Here is a 19,385-nt window from a genome sequence, read left to right as displayed (position 1 = left end):
ACGTCTTCACTTTAAGAGTGAATGTGTTTCAGGGAGCACTGTCAATTGCTTAAAAGTTAGGTATAAAGTTGAATTTAGAATAGACCACACTGAATGTGGAGTCCCTGAAGGTGTGCTTTCTGTTAAGCTTCCAGAGGCTGCAAGCTTATACACATCTATGAGAAAGCTTATATGCAATAAGCAAGCTTATACACATCTATGACTGACCGAACCCAAAGGGTGCTCATCAATGGCTCCTCTTCATCCTGGAGAGAAGTGATTAGTGGGGTGCCACAGGGTTCTGTCTTGGGCCCAGTCTTATTCAACATCTTTATCAATATAAAAATAAAAAATCCTTCCAGTAGCACCTCAGAGGCATGAGCTTTCGTGTGCATGCACACTTCTTAGTGTGCATGCACACAAAAGCTCATACCTGTGACAAACTTGGTTGGTCTCTAAGGTGCTACTGGAAGGATTTTTTATTTTTATTTTGACTGCATCAGACCAACACGGCTACCTATCTGTATCTTTATCAATGACTTGGATGATGGGCTTGAGGGCATCCTGAGCAAGTTTGCAGATGACACCAAATTGGGAGGGGTAGCTAATACCCCAGAAGACAGGATCATGCTTCAAAATGACTTTAACAGATTAGACTATTGGGCCAAAGCAAACAAGATGAATTTTAACAAGGAGAAATGTATAGTACTACACTTGGGCAAAAAAAATGAAAGGCACAAATACAGGATGGGTGACACCTGGCTTGAGAGCAGTACATGTGAAAAGGATCTAGGAGTCTTGGTAGACCACAAACTTGACATGAGTCAACAGTGTGATGCAGCAGCTAAAAAAGCCAATGCAATTCTGGGCTGCATCAATAGGAGTACAGTGGAACCTTGGTTTATGAACACCTCGGTTTACGAATTTTTGGTTTACGAACACCACGGACCCATCTGGAACGGATTAATTCACTTTCCATTACTTTCAATGGGAAAGTTCGCTTCAGTTTATGAACGCTTCAGTTTAAGTACTCCACTGACCGTCTGGAACAGATTAATCCACTTTCCATTACTTTCAAAGGGAAAGTTCGCTTCAGTTTATGAATGCTTCAGTTTATGAACAGACTTCCGGAACCAATTCTGTTCATAAACCGAGGTACCACTGTATAGCATCTAGATCAAGGGAAGTAATAGTACCATTTTGGTCAGACCTCACCTGGAATACTGTGCCCAGTTCTGGGCAGCACATTTCAAGAAGGATACTGACAAGCTGAAACGTGTTCAGAGAAGGGCAAGCAAAATGGTCAAAGGCCTGGAAACGATGCCTTATGAGGAATGGCTTAGGGAGCTGGGTATGTTTAGCCTGGAGAAGAGAAGGTTAAGGGGTGATATGATAGCCATGTTCAAATATATAAAAGGATGTCATATAGAAGAGGGTGAAGGGTTTTCTGCTGCTCCAGAGAAGTGGACACGGAGCAGTGGATTCAAGCTACAAGAAAGAAGATTCCACCTAAGCATTAGGAAGAACTTCCTGACAGTAAGAGCTGTTCGACAGTGGAATTTGCTGCCAGGGAGTGTGGTGGAGTCTCCTTCTTTGGAGGTCTTTAAGCGGAGGCTTGAGAGTCATACGTCAGGAATGCTTTGATGGTGTTTCCTGCTTGGCAGGGGGTTGGACTGGATGGCCCTTGTGGTCTCTTTCAACTCTATGATTCTACGATTCTATGTCTAGTTGCCTTTCAAATATTTATGATGTGTCGTAACTTGGTCTTTGTTGCTGTATTCCTTGTTTATTCAGTAGTGTCTTTTACTGATACTGGGCACTAGAGGGTGCTATTGCATTAATGTTTATTGTGTGTCAGGTTCCCTATCCTGTAGGTTTTCATTCTAAAATAGAAAATGCAGATTCAAATGAGCAAGGAAAATATAGTATAATCTTACTAAATGCCACCTTACATCTATGTGTGGGACAAACAACTTCCCTTTGGCAGTCAGTCAGATGATGTATCTGGTACAGAGGCCTTCTCTTCACATTTCTATGATTCTAGGGGAACGATAATATCAGACTCATGGTGTGGCCATTTGATACAAAAAAGCAGGTCCCAGCACTCATGGATGCAACTACGATGCATTTAGATCACAATTAGGTGGCTGCCGCTCAGAGCTTGATTGTCTGTGTCCCATGACAGGCAAAGGTGATGAAGGAGGAAAGGGCTTTGAGATGGGAGCAGTAAGGACTAAAAACTGGTAGCACAGAAACAAAGCCGCTTTGCAGGAAATGTAGATTTTTTTCAGAGGAGGTGGGTGGTGGCTGAGGTGATGTGCATGTGACTTTGTGTTGAATGCACTAAGATGGGAGAAGTAATCAAGACAGAAATGGACCTGGGTTAGGGTCAGAAGCAAGCTGGGCCAAATTAATAGGAGCCTAGAAGAGGCCGGACGGAAGAGTTGGAAAGGCTTGACCTCAAGTGGCCTGCACTTTCCCTGAACATGCCACAGACCAACCCATAATACTTACTCTTTACTACACATTCTTATGCACCTGTGATTGGCCCCACCCTGTCCCGACCCATGACCTTTCCCGTCCCCTCTTCCCCCCACCCCCTACCCAGGAGAGCCCCCACCTCTACTTGGGCTAGTCTGCAAAGTCAAGCCGAGATATTGTGGAGAGGGAATCTTTCCTACTGCAGTACTAGTGTAGCCGCCGTTAGAGGCTGCTGTTGTGCAACCTTTCCTGTACTCCCAGCATCCCCAGCTGTCTGAGTTTTGTGGTCGGAAACAGTGGGTTTTACCTGGTTTACCTGCCGTAGGTGTGACACCTGTCTATGCAAACGGTATGCAAACCCTCGGATATTCGCATGTGATGTTGTGTCCAAATTTCGACGCAATCGGTCAAGCAGTTGTGGAGAAAGATCATAAAACACAAACATGGACCTTTTACATTTTTATATACAGCGGTGCCTCGACTTATGAATTTAATCCGTTCCGAAGGCACCTTCGTAAGTCGAAAAACGCCATTGGAAACGCGATTTCCCATAAGAATGCATTGAAAACTGAAAAATTCATAAGTCGAAGCAACCCTATCTAAAAATTCGTAAGTCGAAAAACTGCCTATCTAAAACTGCCGCGGTTTTCCCCCGGATGTCGAGACATTCGTAAGCGTGCAGCCATTACCCCCATTCATAAGTAGAAAAATTCGGTTGTTGAGTCGTTCGTAAGTCGAGGTACCACTGTACTGTATATAGATTTTGCTGTTATATACTTTGTGTTTTGTGTTATATATTTTTGTTTTGTTGTATATTTTAAATGTGAACTACTTTGTGATTCCAAATAAATAGTAGTACAGTTGTACCTTGAACGGAATCCGTTCTGGAAGTCCGTTCGACTTCTGAAAACGTTCAAAAACCCAGGCATGGCTTCCGATTGGCTGCTGGAGCTTCCTCAGTCGGAAGCTGCGGAAACCACGTTGGACGTTCGGGTTCAAAGAACGTACGCAAACCGGAACACTCACTTCCGGGTTTGAGGCATTCGGAAGCCAAAACATTAGAGTTGCAAGGCGTTCGCGAACCAAGGTACGACTGTATATAAATTGATTTAAACAAACAAACAAATGTGTTTTAGGATTGCAGTCAGACATAATTTCTCAAGCTTCTCCTTAATGAGGCACACTCCTTTTCTGAATTAAAAACAGGGATACCCTAAACACTTATACCTGTTAACAGTGCTGGAGCGCATTAGTTGCATGCAGAAGACCTTAGGTTCAGCTCGTGGTATCTCTAGTTAAAAGGATCAGGTAGCATGTGATGGGAAGGATCTTCTCCTGAGAAAGCCACTGTCTGTCAGAATAGACAGTACTGGGCAAGGTGGATGAATAACAGGGGCTAATGTAAGATAGCTTCCTGTGTCTGCTGAGTCACTGCTTTAGCATGACTCTTTAATGGAAGGAGGCCAGCCCAGAGCAGCAACTTGTGCAGAGAGGCATCAGCCTTCTTTAAAGGCAGAAAATTCTATTGCATCTTTGCTCTCACAGTGATTGAATTATCCAGAGCAGTGACTCATGCTGAGACACAGCAGGCAGCCACAACCATGGGTGTGTATTTCAAGGATGGCTAGAGTTCAGGCTTGTTGGATCTATTTTGTCTTTTACTGGAAGCCTAAGGTCTAGCAACTAGAGTCAGGTGGAAAAGATTCACAGTTAGCATTGAAGAACTGGGTGCTTCTGAGCACATTCTGAGCTTAGGAACGTGTTTTCAGTACCAGAAGTGAGTTCATTCTCCTTTCACACAAAAGCACACTTCTGACTATCCCAAGCTTTCTTAATTCAAGCAATATAAGTTAGAGCAGTGGGGTGAGTCATTTTGTGCTGCTTTGTTAAATTATTGGCATGAGTTTCTACTCCCAATCTGTTGCAAATTGCTTAGAGATCTAGCAGATGATCACATTCTGCCTTCTGGTGTACTTGGGACATACAGGGGACCTTTTTTGTTTCCCTCACAGCTTGGGAATGATTCAGTTAAGAGAAAGATTTGTGATCTACACTGTCCCTTGACCATGCAGGTTACTAAATGGCTGTAGGCAAACCACTGTCTTTCAGCTTATCTCTCAAAAACACATTCTGTAAATTGAATGTCAGGAGCCACAGTGCTCTGGTGACTCTGTTGCATGCCTGGCAAAAGTAAACACAGCTGGTCTGGAAGTGACGTGGTACCCACGTCCATTCACAGCTGGGTTCAAAAGCTCCAGTTGGGATGAGGGGCTGGAGAGAAGTAACATCAGCCATGTAAAAGGCCCACAAAGGCAAGCACTGTCACCCCAATGCTTCTTTTGACCTTCTGAAGCCTTAAATGATTGGGGGGTAGAATACCTGAAGTACCCACCTCCTTTCTTAGGTAAACATGTGAGGCACTGTTTTATATCCCCCTCCCCAATCACTTAGGTGGGATAGGTGAACATATGACTCAGGGTCTCCTGGATTATAGACATGACACTGGAGTAACTTCCTTGGTCAATTTTTGCCTTTCGGTAAGCAGTAAAATGGGTATTCATGTTATCACATTGATGCTGCTACTTTTTAATGTGGGTTATCTTAGGGGGGGGCAGGATTCTTTTGTTTCCAGTGCTGTTGCTGTTTTTTGTTTGCCTATATTTGCAGGTTGCAAAATGCTTTGAACAATAGAAAAAGAGCCAAGTAAATGTTTAGTATTAATTCTTCATCTGAGCACTCAAGGGTGGGGTGGGGGGCTGCTGCTTATGTTTGCTTCAGACTTCTTTTTTCTCGGTAGAGCGTGATGTCACTGTTATTGTTCTTATTCAGGAGTACGTTCCGCCAGGGTTTAGTTATTGGAAGTAAGCCTGTCATTCATCCTGTCTTGCACTGGCTGCTTCAACGGACAAATGAGCTGAAGAAAAGAGCCTACCTTGCACGGTTCCTAATCAAAGTGGACGTGCCAGCAGAGTTCCTTCAAGATGATACCGTGTCAGATACCAATAGACAGGTAACATTTGCAGCACATTTCTTATCCAGATTGTATTTCTGTAATAATGTGGGTTAAAACCGTGGCAGGTTTGAATGGGTATAAACCTTATCTGCACTGGGAGCATCATGCAAAAAGCATATTAATGAAAGCCTTTAAGGCTGGTCTAATACAGAAAGCCAGGATAACCTGTATATAATCTGGAATTGTTTAATTATCAAGTGCTCAGAGGCTTCTGCTTGGATGAGAGAGCCACTGGTAAGCCTCTCACATGGGATGCTGCCTTCCATCCCCAAATGCTACAAAATGCATTTTTCTTGTCTTCTGATGGTTTGAATTGCTGCTGTCAAGAGGGTTCAATGAGCTTGGGTTGTCCCCAGATCGCTGAAGCTTCACCTGTAGAGTATGTTGGTGGGTAGAAAGTTTGGGAAATGGCAGCAGAAATAGTGCATGGCTTTGGTGTTTCCTCAAGTGTGTGCACATGTCAGGTTAAGCAGGAAAAAATTGCTCTTGCCTTGCATGGAAGTTAAAGCAAACATTTCCCCCCATTGATAATATCCGATTGTATAATTAAAACTAAACAAACACTGCCTTTAGAGCAGGGAATGCAGCTTGTGTATTTGTTCAGTGTGTGCCACTCCTAATTTGTATAAAGATACAGCTCCACAGTTTCCATTATGTAAAATGTTTCCAGTAATCAACTGGCTTCTCCAAAATAGAAACTATAATAATACACCACACTTAAAACAATACGTGAGGGTTTTTTAAATGCTGCTAAAAATGAAGAGATTTTTGCTGATAATATCTGGTTATTTATTTGTGTAATATTTTATGTTATGACCTAAATTATTTAAGTTACATATCATTACAAATTTTGTGTTTGTGGAACAAACATGGCTTACACACAATTTCTAGGTGGGCCCAGATGCAGTTTATAAGATACATTAATTCTGATGGTTATGACCTGCCCACTGGTCTGCTCACCTGAAGTTAGAGGAAGGACCCTTTGCTCACAGTTTTGATCACGGTGAATGTACATTATTTCATTTTTTCAATAAAAGCTCAGTCTAGGGAATCTGCCCTTAGCAGGCCCTGGGTTAGCAACTCCTGTTACGATTTAATGAACTCTTGACACTGCACTGTTAACAGTAATCCTTAGTCTTCCTAGAAAGAATTTTATGTGGCAAAATGTGCAGATTTCTATGAATGAGAGTGTGATTTGGTATTTTTCCTGGTACTGAGGAATGCTCCCTGTTGTTATTAGACAGCAACATTATCAGAGAGTATGTGTGTATAATCAGTATACACCCTGAGTCATATCATTTGTTTGCTCTTTTTGCAGTATGAAGAGCTGATGGAAGCATTCAAAAACGTACATAAAGAATGTGAACAGCTGAAGACTTCTGGTTTCTCAACTGCAGAAATACGAAGGGTAAAAAAGAGAGAGATTGCAGATACTATATATTTTTAGCTGTGCTTTTGATTTTTAGATCAACTCTTGATTAAAATTGATTAAATTGATTGTATTGATCTTTTAGCATGGCACCCTGAGCTTTGGAATTCCCTGTCTGTTACCATTAGGCAGATACACTCACTATACAGTGGTACCTCTACTTACGAGTGTTTCTTCTTACGAACGGAGCTCCCTCTGCCATCTTGGATGCGGTTTAGATAGGATTTTTTCTACTTGCGAATTTTTAGATAGGGTTGCTTCGACTTACGAATTTTTTCTCTCAATGCATTCCTATGGGATTCGACTTTTTTTCAACTTACGAATGTGCGTTCGGAACGCATTAAATTTGTAAGTAGAGGTACCACTGTATTATTTAAACACCTGATGAAAACTTTTTTTTTTGTTTCAAAAGCCTATACGGACACATAACTTAGCCTTTGTTTTTGAATTTTGTTGATTTTATCTGGGTATTATTGGCGATTATTTTGATTAAATGGCCTATTATACATTATCTAAATAAAATAAATGCATAATTTAGGCTTACAAGTATGTCTACAAATGTTGCTACCTGCCGAAGAGGGTGACTGATTTTTTCTTCTTCTTGACTATTTTGTCGCTGTCTCACAAAGCAGGTAATATGAGTGAGACTCAGTAAAATATAACTGATACAGCAGTTGTCACTTGTCTTTCTCCCATTAGGGCTTACTACTAAGAGCATGTCTTATTCTTAAGTCTTCCCTGTCACAGGTAGCTCATTCAAGAGGTTCAGCTACTTTTCACCAAAACCGCTAACCTAGCCTCATCTAACCCCCTGTAAGTGCTCTTGAAAAACATCATTTGAAAGGCACGATATACATTGATTAATCAATAAAATGTAGCTAACCAGAAAAGCATCTAAAGGGACATAGTCACCTTATGTTCAAAGCAAATTTTATTTCTAGCCCATCTGCCCATTCATAACTTTGTTATCTGCCCCAAATGGCATTCTTTCTTTCTTTTTTTTAAGGGTATTTAGATTCTTTGTATTGAATGACTTGGGGCAGTTTGATCTTTTTTCTTCTTTGAAGCACCAACAAATTCTATAGGATTTGAAGAGTACCTCTTTGAATATGTTGATTTGATTTTTGATTAACCTGTACAAAACTAAGAGGTAATATAATTAAAATCCTGAGCATAAGTGATTCAGTTACATGAATATTATGATAGAGTCTTCTCTTAGTCCCAGGTGTGTAGAAAAATAACTGATTCTGGTGTGTGTCATATTTTTTCTGTGTTGACGCTTTCTAGGATATCACTGCTATGGAAGAGGAGAAGGATCAGCTGATGAAGAGAGTAGAGCGTCTTAAGAAGCGTGTAAGTGGGAGAAGCAAAGCCGTGGCATTTGGATGTCATCATCCTTGGCTTGCAAGTGGGACTGGGGAATGCAAACAAGGATTAAGACTAACATGTTGCACGCCTTGGGAAGGAATCAAATGGCTAACCGGAGGAAAGAGAATCTTCCCCTCAGGCAGCAGTCCAAAACTTTTAAAGGCCTTGAGTCCAACACTTCAGTGTGAGCTCCAAGAAGTGTTGCATATGGGGAGGAAGTGTGGTGTGAATCTGTGAGACACCTGATCGCCCTAATTGATTTCTCAGCTATGTAGCAGTTAACTTACTTCACTTATCCTTTTACCGTAGGTGGAGACAGTGCAGAATCATCAGCGGATGCTTGAAATGGCAAGGCAGCTTCGAGTAGAGAAGGAGAGGGAGGAATCTCTCTCACAGCAGAAGCAAGAACAGAAAAATCAGGTATCTGTGCAAAAGCATGCCACTTAAATTAAGGGTGTTTCCCCCCCAATAAAATAAAACCTAACTAATTTTTGTAAATAAAATTGCATTTGGCTTTTTTAAAAAATGCCAATATTGTCATTGGATGATGGCACTCCTTGTTTACAGAAGTTTAAATCTAGTCTTGGTACGAATTTCTATTTAGATTATGGAGAAATCAGGGGTGTCATGGCTGTAAATCCATGTATGCTTCTGGATACCATATGCTGGGGACAAAAATCAGGGAAGATTATTGCTTTTATGCCACTGCCTATGAACTTCCAGAGATATCTAGTTGGTCATAGTTTGAAAACAGGATGCTGGCATAGCTGCCAAGTCTCCCGTATTCCGCGGGAAATCCCCATTTTTCCTGCTGTCCCCAGCTGAAAAAACGGATTTTTTTGTTTTTTCCCGGTTTATTCTGGCGCGGTGGCCATTTTGGAACTGGGGGGAGCATGCTCAGAAGCGACTTTTGATGTTGCTCCCAGTTCCAAAATGGCTGCAGCACGACTTCTGGTGCGGCGGCCATTTTGGGACTGGGCACAGCAGCATCAAGTCACTTCTGAGCATGCTCCCCCCAGTTCCAAAATGGCGGCAGTGCTACTTCCGGTATGCTACTTCCAGTCCGATCCCTTATTTTTCAGAGAGGAACTTGGCAGGTATGGATGCTGGGCTAGATGGACAAGTTTCTAAAATGGTCTTCAAAATTTAACTCCTTGGTGCAGTGATAATTGGAGCTTGATACATTCATCTGATGGTGGTGTGGTCATGTGTTGACCTTTCCAATAGACATTTCTAGCTGCATGCTTGGCCAATGTGGGCCAAAGGTTTACCAGGCCCACCAAACAATTCCTGCTCTTGGTTTGCTCAATGGTACAGCTGGTTGTAGCACTGTCTTGCCACATCTGCCATCATAATGCTTTCTAATTCCTTCCTTTTAAAGGCTGAGGGAAGGGTTATATTGTGTGCATTCTCAGCCTATTCAGTAGGGTTTGCATAGATGTTTCCTCCCTTTTTGCAAATTGCTATTGTGTACGTTTCCAAAGATTAAGCTTATTAATAGATCTGTGCATATTTTCTAAGCTTTTTCATGCAGAGCAGAGGCTGCAAAGAGTCCAACTCCAGCTCAAGGATATGCGTCATGCAGCAGTGGATTCAAAGCCAGAAAGTAAGTAGGAGTTCTAAAATGTCCCCCCCCCTTGTCTACTGCCAAAAACCTAGGATGGACTTTTTAAAAGTCAAGAAAGATATAATTTATACCCTCCTGAGTTTACAGTTTCATATTAAAGGTTTGGCTTGATGTACAGATTTTGGAAGATCTGGATATTACAGATAAGATCTGTACATGACTATATTCATAACACATGAGCTTTTTCATTGCTGCTGTTAATAATTTTATACTAACCTTTTGATCCTTACTTTATAAATGAAGCCAAAATATGGGCAACTGTATCTGTTGAGTACTGTAACTACACCTGTTCATATTTGTCTGTTTTTACTCTGGTCTCTTCTTTGACATTGGCTCTGCTCAGAGTCAATAGCCTCTTGATTCCTCCTCTACCTGAACTGTTTCTGTTTAAGTCAGTCATTAATAAGGACTTTGTAATTTTAAGGATCAGTGCATGAGATTGCTTGTTTTTCCTTCTCCGTCCCCATACATTTTCCCTTTTATGCCATGTGTTTTAAAATGTTAACTTGTGGGCTGGATCTTTCTTGTATTTATTATTGTTTTAATTGCTCTTATGTAAGTTGCTCTGGGAACATTTTCAATGGAGGGGTAGCGGAATACTTTCAGTAAAATAAATAACTGAATTGTAATAAGCAGCTAGATAATACCAGATATAACCTCTGGCGTTATAAGGGATGGTGGGACTTTTGTATTTCTATATACGGTATACTTGTCTTCTGTTAACTCTTCTGTAATACGGTATATAATGCAGTGGTGCCTTGCAGAGCCACTGTGAAGCACTGAAGAAGATGTAATGGAGCCAGAACTTTCCACTATTTCTCTTGAGGTGTAGGGAGGCTAGTGTAAGAGAATACATCTGGTTTTTTGAATGAGTGAGTGCCAAAGTGTATTGTGCAGGATACAATTTATGTTTAAGGCTAGTTGGTCCTGCAGGTGGGACTTCAGTTTCAATCAAAAAGCCGTCTTTGACCACAGCCATATTATAATCAGACTGCCTGCTTATCCTTATCAATGTCTGTCTCAGAGTTGAAGAATTAGTATTTTTATCCTCAACTAATTCTGCTCACTTTCCCCCTTCCCTATCGGATTATGTTATTTTTTATGCAGGAGCAAGAGGAGGACACTCTAATTTTTGCTCTCGACTGAGCATTCACATTGAAATGCCATGTAAATTCCTAGCCAGTACCACTTTGATCACATTTTTGCTGTTTTGTAGTAAGCGAGAGAAAGGTTTATTTTAAGGGAAAGCTTTAAGTCCTTGTTTTCAGGCACTCCTCTTGATGACATCAGTGTGCAATTAATAAGAGAAGCCTAAAGCCCTGCCAGAACATTTTGCCATTAAGAGTTATTAGTAGCTTTAAAAAAACAAAAAACAAAACCCAACAACTTCAAGTACATCAGCTGAAAGATGACGTATTGTACGATTTTAAAAGTTTAAGTACTGAGCGCCATCTGTTCCTCCTCGGTTTATATGAGGCCTGCCATCCTCTGCATAGTTTCTCAACTGTACGTTATGCTGAGATAAATGGGTCTTTCCTGCAAGTAATTGATGATAAAAAAATGTACCGTCATTAAGTTGAATACCAGTTGGTTATGATCCACCTAAAGTTAAGCATTTTAAACTCTCATTGACTTCTGAATGCTGTGAGGTGGTTTCTGGTTAGTGTGACTGGCCTGCTGTTGAGGCCCTGATCTCACAGTGGAGTGGTGAGATAGAACGAGCCACACACATGACTGCTCTTAAATGATTGCTGCCAGGCATTGTGGATTCCAAATGGCAATCTTGTTTTTCTGGGGAGCTCTGGGCAATGAAACAGGCAGGACGACGACAGCTGGAGTAAAACTGGTGTAAATCTCAGGGTAGCAACAACTGAACACAAATGAGAACACAGAATTGACCCTACCATGTAGTGTTGATGGCAGCAAAGACTACTTACTTATTGGTCATTGAAGAAGTGTAGCATGCAGGAAAGGGTCATAGAATCATAGAGTTGGAAGAGGCCACAAGGGCTATCCAGTCCAACCCCCTGCCAAGCAGGAAACACCATCAAAGCATTCTTGACATATGGTTGTCAAGCCTCTGCTTAAAGACCTCCAAAGAAGTCCAAAGGAGGGTCAACTCCTCCTGGAGGTACAGTCAGCACTGACTGATAGATCGGGTGGTGGTTGCCAGCTAAAAGGGGAGGGAATCTCCCACCAATCGCCATTCTTGTCTCAACTCTAGTGAGACTTGGAATCCCACCTTTGCCTGCCTGAGTTCCATTTGAAATTAAAGACCTTTCAGTGCATTCCATACATTTTGAATCCCCCCCGAGCTATGTTGTTACTCCTTTACTGCTAACTTAGTGACGTGCTGTTGTAGGTAGTAGGGTTTGAGCACCAATTAAAGAACACTGCTGGACTCTGGATCTCAGAAGACAAGTGTGTCTTTTGACTTGAGCTCTGCTGCTTGGAATTTTGTTTGAAGATATGCATTTAGCCCATGTATTGAGAAAGGCGCTGAAATTTCTAGCTGGGGCAAGTTCATTAGTCAGGTCTAGTCAGGTTAAGCTTTCTATTTCCCCATGTCTGAACAAGCCACTAATTCACTCTTCCGGAACCTCTCTTATAACCATGAAAAATTGAACAGAAAACATGATGAATCACTATTAACAGCTTTTCACATATGTCATTGGCAAAAATGGAAGTCAAATAAGCTTAAGGCCCTGAGCCAAGCACACTATACAGCTTTCATGCATAAAGAGTCTAAAAGAAAATGTTTTTTTTTAAAAAAAATTAAAAGCTTCTGAAGTGGATAATGGAAAGACCTAAAGTGCTCTCTATTATTTTCCCTTTGGCTTGAGAGTTTGTAAAAGGCAATGTTTTCAGAAAAAGTTCAATTAAGCTGCCAAAATGAGAGAGAGAGAGAGAGAGAGAGAGAAAGAATTAGGTAATTCCTTTCCCTATGTGACTAATTCCACAGAAAAATAAAAAAATTCCTTCAGTAGCACCTTAAAGACCAAGTAAGTTTTTATTTTGGTATGAGCTTATACCAAAATAAAAACCTAGTTGGTCTTTATGGTGCTACTGAAGGATTTTTTTATTTTATTTTGCTTCGACTCAGACCAACACAGCTACCTACCTGTAATTCCACAGAGTTTGAGAACATTTTACTCTATGTGCAACATTCAAAGTAGGCTAGGCATCTGTTGTTCTTTGTGTGCGCTTAACCACCAGTTAGTTTTCATGTTTTACCTGGTGTCTCTGGTGTCTGGCATCAGTGGAAGCTTTAGAACAGGCATCCAACAACTGCGGCCCTCCAGATGTTTTGGCCAACAACTCCCATGATCCCTAGCTAACAGGACCAGTGGTCGGGGAAGATGGGAATTGTAGTCCAAAACATCTGGAGGGCCGAAGTTTGGGGATGCCTGCTTTAGAACAACCTTCTTCAACCTGGTGTCCGGTTGTAATCCAAAATATCCAGAGGGTACCAGGTTGAAAAAAGCTGCTTTAGAGTAAACATCTCATTTTAGAAGCCTTTTTAAAAAGAGATGTTTCTAATAGTATGTTCTATATACCGTATTCTGCACTCTAATCTCTGTTGGAGAGATCTGTTGTAACCATATCTCATGTTTTCCTTATATGAAAGTTAGAAATGCCTTTTCTAAATTCATTCATCTCCCCACTTCCATTACATTTATATTCACTTTTCTATTTGAAATCGTATCATCACTAAAATACTGAAAGGTTAAAACACAGCAGCTATGAACCAATTCAGCATAAAATTCTGGGAACAATATTTAAAACAATGACCAGGAGTTACAATTAATCCACCAACAGCTATTGCAAAGGAATGCTGAAAAAATTGATGTCCTTTGCTTGCTGAAAAAGATTGAGCCAAGCAGACATCCCTTGGAAGCATATTCCATAAACGTAATGCCACAAAAGAGAATGCCGTGGGTGTGGGTGTGTTTTTTTTCCACTTGGAAAGTTAACACTTCCCCCCTGCCTGTGAAAGCACACCATCAACCAGCTTTAAAACGGGAAATTTGCAAAAGACCACTGCTTTAAGGCGAGCTTCCTTTATATTTATTGTTCAAAATATATTTTGGAAAGTTGTTTGTTCTCTATGCATTTGGACACCTCTTAAGATATTGTAACCAAATTCCGCCTGCTTGTTCCTAAGATCAAGGAGCAGGGTTTTCTTTTCCACGTTTGGATACAATTGGATGCCATTTTGAATTCAAGATGGCAGCCTGAACCTTCAAAATGCACAGATGTTGGGGGGTTCTTAACATTCCTGAACAATCCTGGGTACACAGGTACTAGTTTAAAATATTTCTGTGCTGCCCTTCAGTTTACCAAAACTCCCATGTGGTCTCACCAGCATCATAAAAACAAGATCATGCCTGTTTTTAGAAGCAGAGAACAGTCTGTTCTCAATTTTTGAATCATCTTTGCACATTTAGAATATTTCTAACATAGAAAAGAACACCTAGTGAATATTCCAGAACTTAGGTGTCCAATAAGCTTAAGATTAGAGCATGAATGAGGGAAATTGTACATTGAGGAATCTGAGTATAGTATTCCCAGGAATGACACCAATTTCAATTTAATGAATTTTCACATTACAGTCTGTATATGACAGCCCAATTTGTAGCCTGATTCTCAAGATCTTCAATCCTCACAAGCCTGGGTGATGTTAGAGGAACTTGAGTTGTCAGGGCTCCCATCCCAAATGATACGACAGAGGCTGTTATGTATAAGTAAGAAAGCTTTATTCAAGGCTTACAGGTCAGGTTACAGGTACATATGTGGTTAGAGAGTTCGAGAACAGCAGCAGGAGTCCAAGAATGGACAAGCAGCCATCGCCCTCCACCTGCTTTTAAAGGTGAGAAGTAGTGCACTCACGAGATTCTCCCTATGAGAGTGGGGGCACTTGGAAGCAAGTGCTTTTGTGAGGGGCTTGGGTCTATTTCCAACAATGAAGGTGGCGCCAAGTTCCTGGTGATGGGATAGAGGTCAGTCTCTCTGGCTGCTGCTGCTGCTGCTGCTGCTGCTCAGCTTCGCTCCCTTGCTAGTCCTCCCGTGCTGCAAGGAAACCATCCCACTCTGTGGATGGGACAAGACAGGGAGCCAGCAGGACTGCCTCTGTTTCCCCAGCTCTGAAGGCAAAGGAATGGGAGCCCTCTTGGACTGTTCCCTGCTGACAGCACCCTCCTCCTGCTCTCCTTCCTCATCTGTCACCCCCAGCCCCATGCCAGGCGGTATTGAGGGACTCACAACAGCAGTGTGCCTTGAGGACCATACCCATACTCAGTATTGCCAGTGTAGCTGAACATTGTAGCCCTGTTCTAAATAGATACCTGGTAGGATTGCTCTAACCTTTTTCACTGTGACATGCCTTCCCCACCCCTGTCTGAATTTCATACATTCAGCTTAGCCTTTGCATAGTGGTTTACACATAGAGAAGACCTACGTGACTGATGTATGCACCGTAAAATCTTGGACATTCTTATGATAGTCCTTTTCTTCTGGATTTTGAGATGGTGTGACATACTTGGTTCATGTATTACAGCATTTCTCAACTGCTATGAGGGAGAGTGACCTACTGTTAAAACCTAAAATGTAACCCTTCATACTACCCCTGCAAATATTAAGAAATTCATAACCAAATCACAAGGTGGCAAGAATTCAGGCCTGCCTAGAAGAGAGGATTTGTATAGCTTACTAAGTTATATCCTACCAGGTTGTGTTTTCATCCATATACAGTGTAAATTGCAGCTCACGAGACTCCTCGTTTGCAGCAGTGTTGTGTCCTTTTCTGTCGCCTGGGACATGTGTGTGTGCCAGGCAGGGGCAGAGCACAGAGGGTCAATAGAACCTCCTGCGCCAGGCCAGCCAACGCTGCCAAGTGCATGCACACGGGGTGCAAAGGTGCAAAGCCCACACACCAGTTCAGCCCTGGCCGCAGGCTGAGTTGTGCTCCTGCCTGCCTGTGCTTGGAGGAGCCCGGCCGGCCAATGTAGCACTTGCTGGGCAAATCCCCCCTGACACTAGCCAGGGGGCCGGGGCACTGCAGCCAAGCCAGGCCAGGCTCTTGGACCCAGAGACCCCCAGTGTCAGGCAGGATGGGATGGGGATCCCTGCATGGGGGCACCTAGCTCACGCCCCCTAAAAATTGTGCACTCGGGGCTATGACACCCCTTCCTTCAACCAAGCCCCTGCTTGTTTGTTGGTACAGAAATTAATGTGTTTGACTGCTAAATAGTTTTGCTTAAATTACAACTATTACAGTGTGGGACCAAACTGACCTTCTTATTACTTTATTTAGGTATGTGTTCATATTGTTTGTTTTGGTTTTCCAGGCTTAATGAAGAGACTGGAAGAGGAGACAAAGTTCAATACATATTTGGTCTCTGAAAAATTTCCTAGAGAACTGGAAATAAAGAAGCAGTCGCTGTACTTCTTGCAGAAAGTAGTTGCAGAGCCAGCAATGGGCCAGACTGATCTCAACGAGCTTGAAACCAAAGTATGTTGACAGGGAGAAAGTTCAGTTCCCATGTTTAAGGGCTCAAAAACATCTGACTAATTTATTTTAAAAGCAGCTATTTCTTTGTGCATCTTACCTGCTCCACACTTCTGGTGGTTGGTCTATAACAGCGATGTCCAACTCCCAAGAGACTGCGATCTACTCCCACTGTAAAAACACTGGCAGTGATCTACCCATTGGAGTGATCAAAGCTGTTGAGTTTTTTTGGGGGAGCCCTCACCAAAGTAGTTGAGCTTTTTGAGGGGAGGTAGACTGGTATATAACATGGGGCACTGGTATATAACGTGGGGTGCCTGTTTGCACTCTGCTTGCTGCTGGGTTGTAAAGAGACAAGAGCACTTGGAACCCTGTTCACTGGACATTTGGAGGTTATTGTGTCGTAGTTGGGGGGAGGGCAGCGTGTAAATAACCTGTATTACTGGCATCTTGAATAAGAGGGCATTATAGTACTGCATGCCCCTTCTGAGGCAAACAGATTATGTTTTGGGAGTGGGCTGAATGTAATTGAACCATAATGTAAAAATGTATGTGACCAGACTCAACATGCTTTCTGCTGGCCTGTGGTCAGATTTTTGTTATCCCTCACTACATCCATTAATATTTTAATTTGTTCTCTGGTTTAAATCATAAGGAAATTATTTTAACTTTTTTTCAAGAAACTCCAAGGTGCTCACTAAAATAAACATGCAGATTATTACTCACAGCTAATTAGGAAATTATATTACTCATTTTGCATTTCAAAAGGTCATTTCTTCACAGCCTTATGTGTTAGAGTAATGTCCTCTCAGGGCTTGCAGGAAAATGGAGAAATAGGCTCCATATATTTCTGCAATAATTTGAATGCTGAGTGTGATTGGCATTCACATTGAAGTAATAATGTACAGGGTCCTTTTTTTGTTTTAGATACTAACATTATGACTAATTTGGCATAAAATATAGCATAGCAATTTTCCTTCTTATTGCAGCATTTGAAATGTTGAAACCTAGAGCTTGTTAAGGCTCGATAATTGACTGCAATACCATTTCTTCTTGTTTGGGGGAAATCTAAGAATAGGTAAAATAGAATACAAGATTTTCAAATAGATGATCTTGAATAAGCTCCAGATATACTCTGACATTGATCAGAGATGTAGTAAGGGAGCTAGGAAGCACCCTGCACATAGACACAACCAAAATTGGGCCTGTGAGTGAACAAATCCCTCTCTTTTTTTATTAGGTTCACTGGGATTTCCCTTCCTTTTGCAGGTGTGCTGAACTTGTGGTGTGGATGAGCATAACTGCTCAAAGATTTTAAAAAGTAGTGAATTCAGTATTCTGATTAAGTTTTTGAGGTTTTCAGAGAATCACTAGACAATTATAAAACATCTATAACATTGCTGTTAAGGCTTCAGTTATAAGCTAAACTGATGGCCCCAAAACATCAAAATTAAATTGGGATTAATTCCCATTCAAGCTATTTTTGTTGGTGGCAAAAAACTTGAGTCTCAATACTTTCAGTGGGACTAAAAGCACAATCCTATGCTCAACTGAGTTCAAGGGGGCTTACTCCCTGACACGTGGAGAGAGGACTATCGCCTTAAGTCACAACTAGGATAATTACTTTCATATTATCCTTAATTAGCTGCACGGCCTGCATCCGCTATGATGGAACCCGCTGTTCACCATGGCGGCAGCGCCGGAAGTCAGTCATTCCACATTTATGTCCTGCTGATAATTTTGCAAACATAAGAGCCCCAACATTCTGAACTCTCTCTCCAGTGAGGCCCACTTAGCCTCCCCTCTGATGTCCTTTCATACAACTCATCTTAATTGGTTTCATCTGCTCTTCAATTTGATTTGATTTGATTGATTGAATTTATATACCACACTATACCCAGAGGTTTCAGGGCGATTCACAGAACAAAGTCAAAATATAAAACCACAAAATATATAATCAAAATAAAACAACTCAATAACCCCCATATATAATTATACAAATATAATTATTATATATTTATGAAATGTAATACAGTATATGTATAAATGCAGAATATAAATTGAAATCAGAGAGAGAGAGAAAATCGCTGCTGGATCAGCTCAGGGCTTTATCTTGTCCAGCATCTTGGTTTCCCACAGTGGCCAGGAAGATGCCTCTGGGAAGCCCACAAGTAGGGCATAAAGGCCATAGCAGTAGGAAGACTCACGTGACTCGTGGTAACAGATTCCCTGTCAGCCCTTGATTTAATGTATACTATTGTTGTGTATGGCACTTCAAGGACTCATTTGCAACAGAACTGCCTATGCACCAACTGAATGTCCAGGAATAGACTTCTGGGGGTTATCCCAGGATACCTCTGGGCTTCCTGGACATTATCCCAGGGCATCCATTTTATATTCATGAACTGGAGCTGCAAATGTCCCTTTCACACAATGTCTTCATTCATGAAACTCCAAAAGAATACAAAGTCCTTAGCAATTGTATATTAACTCAAAGTCTTTTGTGAGTTCATTCCAAATAAGTCCCCCCCCCCCATCTTTCGGTGTAATATTTGAATGCATTTGTCAAAAGAACTGTGGGTATAATGGCCCAGTTTGCACGTCACATTAAGCTGTAATTAAAATAAACTAGTGCATCCTGCTGAAACTGCAGATCCTTTGCTCCTTCCCTGCTTCTGCAACTGCCAGGAAACCATCTGCAGTCTGGCTTGTTTTGTTGTTTGAACAGGGGCTCATGGTTTGTGTTTTTCTCCAAACAGGCCTAGGTTTGTTCTTTGCTTGGGAGATGCAAACTACAGCCCAGCTTCAGATAATGCAACAGAAGGAGTGCAGGAATAGTGAAGCACCCACTATTTCAGCTATTATAACTGTGGTTTAAAGTGATGTGCAAACCAGGCCAACAGAATTCTATACTCACTTTGCACTGAGATTGGAAGGGGGAAAATAAGCACCTCCTATATGAGGATGTTGATATTTGGAA

At 41.5% G+C, this 19,385-nt stretch overlaps 1 protein-coding gene across 2 annotated transcripts in view; it reads left to right on the top strand.

Annotated features, from left to right (window-relative positions):
* IFT81 (intraflagellar transport 81) overlaps positions 1–19,385 on the top strand; it is a 51,842-nt gene that overhangs the window by 3,092 nt on the left and 29,365 nt on the right. For both annotated transcript variants that reach the window (XM_035098556.3, XM_088659631.1), the window contains exons 4-9: positions 5,290–5,470; positions 6,792–6,881; positions 8,190–8,255; positions 8,580–8,690; positions 9,792–9,876; positions 16,245–16,408. In XM_035098556.3, the coding sequence (XP_034954447.1) occupies positions 5,290–5,470; positions 6,792–6,881; positions 8,190–8,255; positions 8,580–8,690; positions 9,792–9,876; positions 16,245–16,408 (697 nt within the window). The remainder of the gene's footprint in view (positions 1–5,289; positions 5,471–6,791; positions 6,882–8,189; positions 8,256–8,579; positions 8,691–9,791; positions 9,877–16,244; positions 16,409–19,385) is intronic.

This window comes from Zootoca vivipara, chromosome 16 (genome assembly GCF_965207765.1).
Source record: "Zootoca vivipara chromosome 16, rZooViv2.hap1.1, whole genome shotgun sequence".
Lineage (NCBI taxonomy): Eukaryota > Metazoa > Chordata > Lepidosauria > Squamata > Lacertidae > Zootoca > Zootoca vivipara.
The sequence above is the reverse complement of the archived record's forward strand: the minus strand, read 5'-3'. Positions and strand labels throughout refer to the sequence as shown.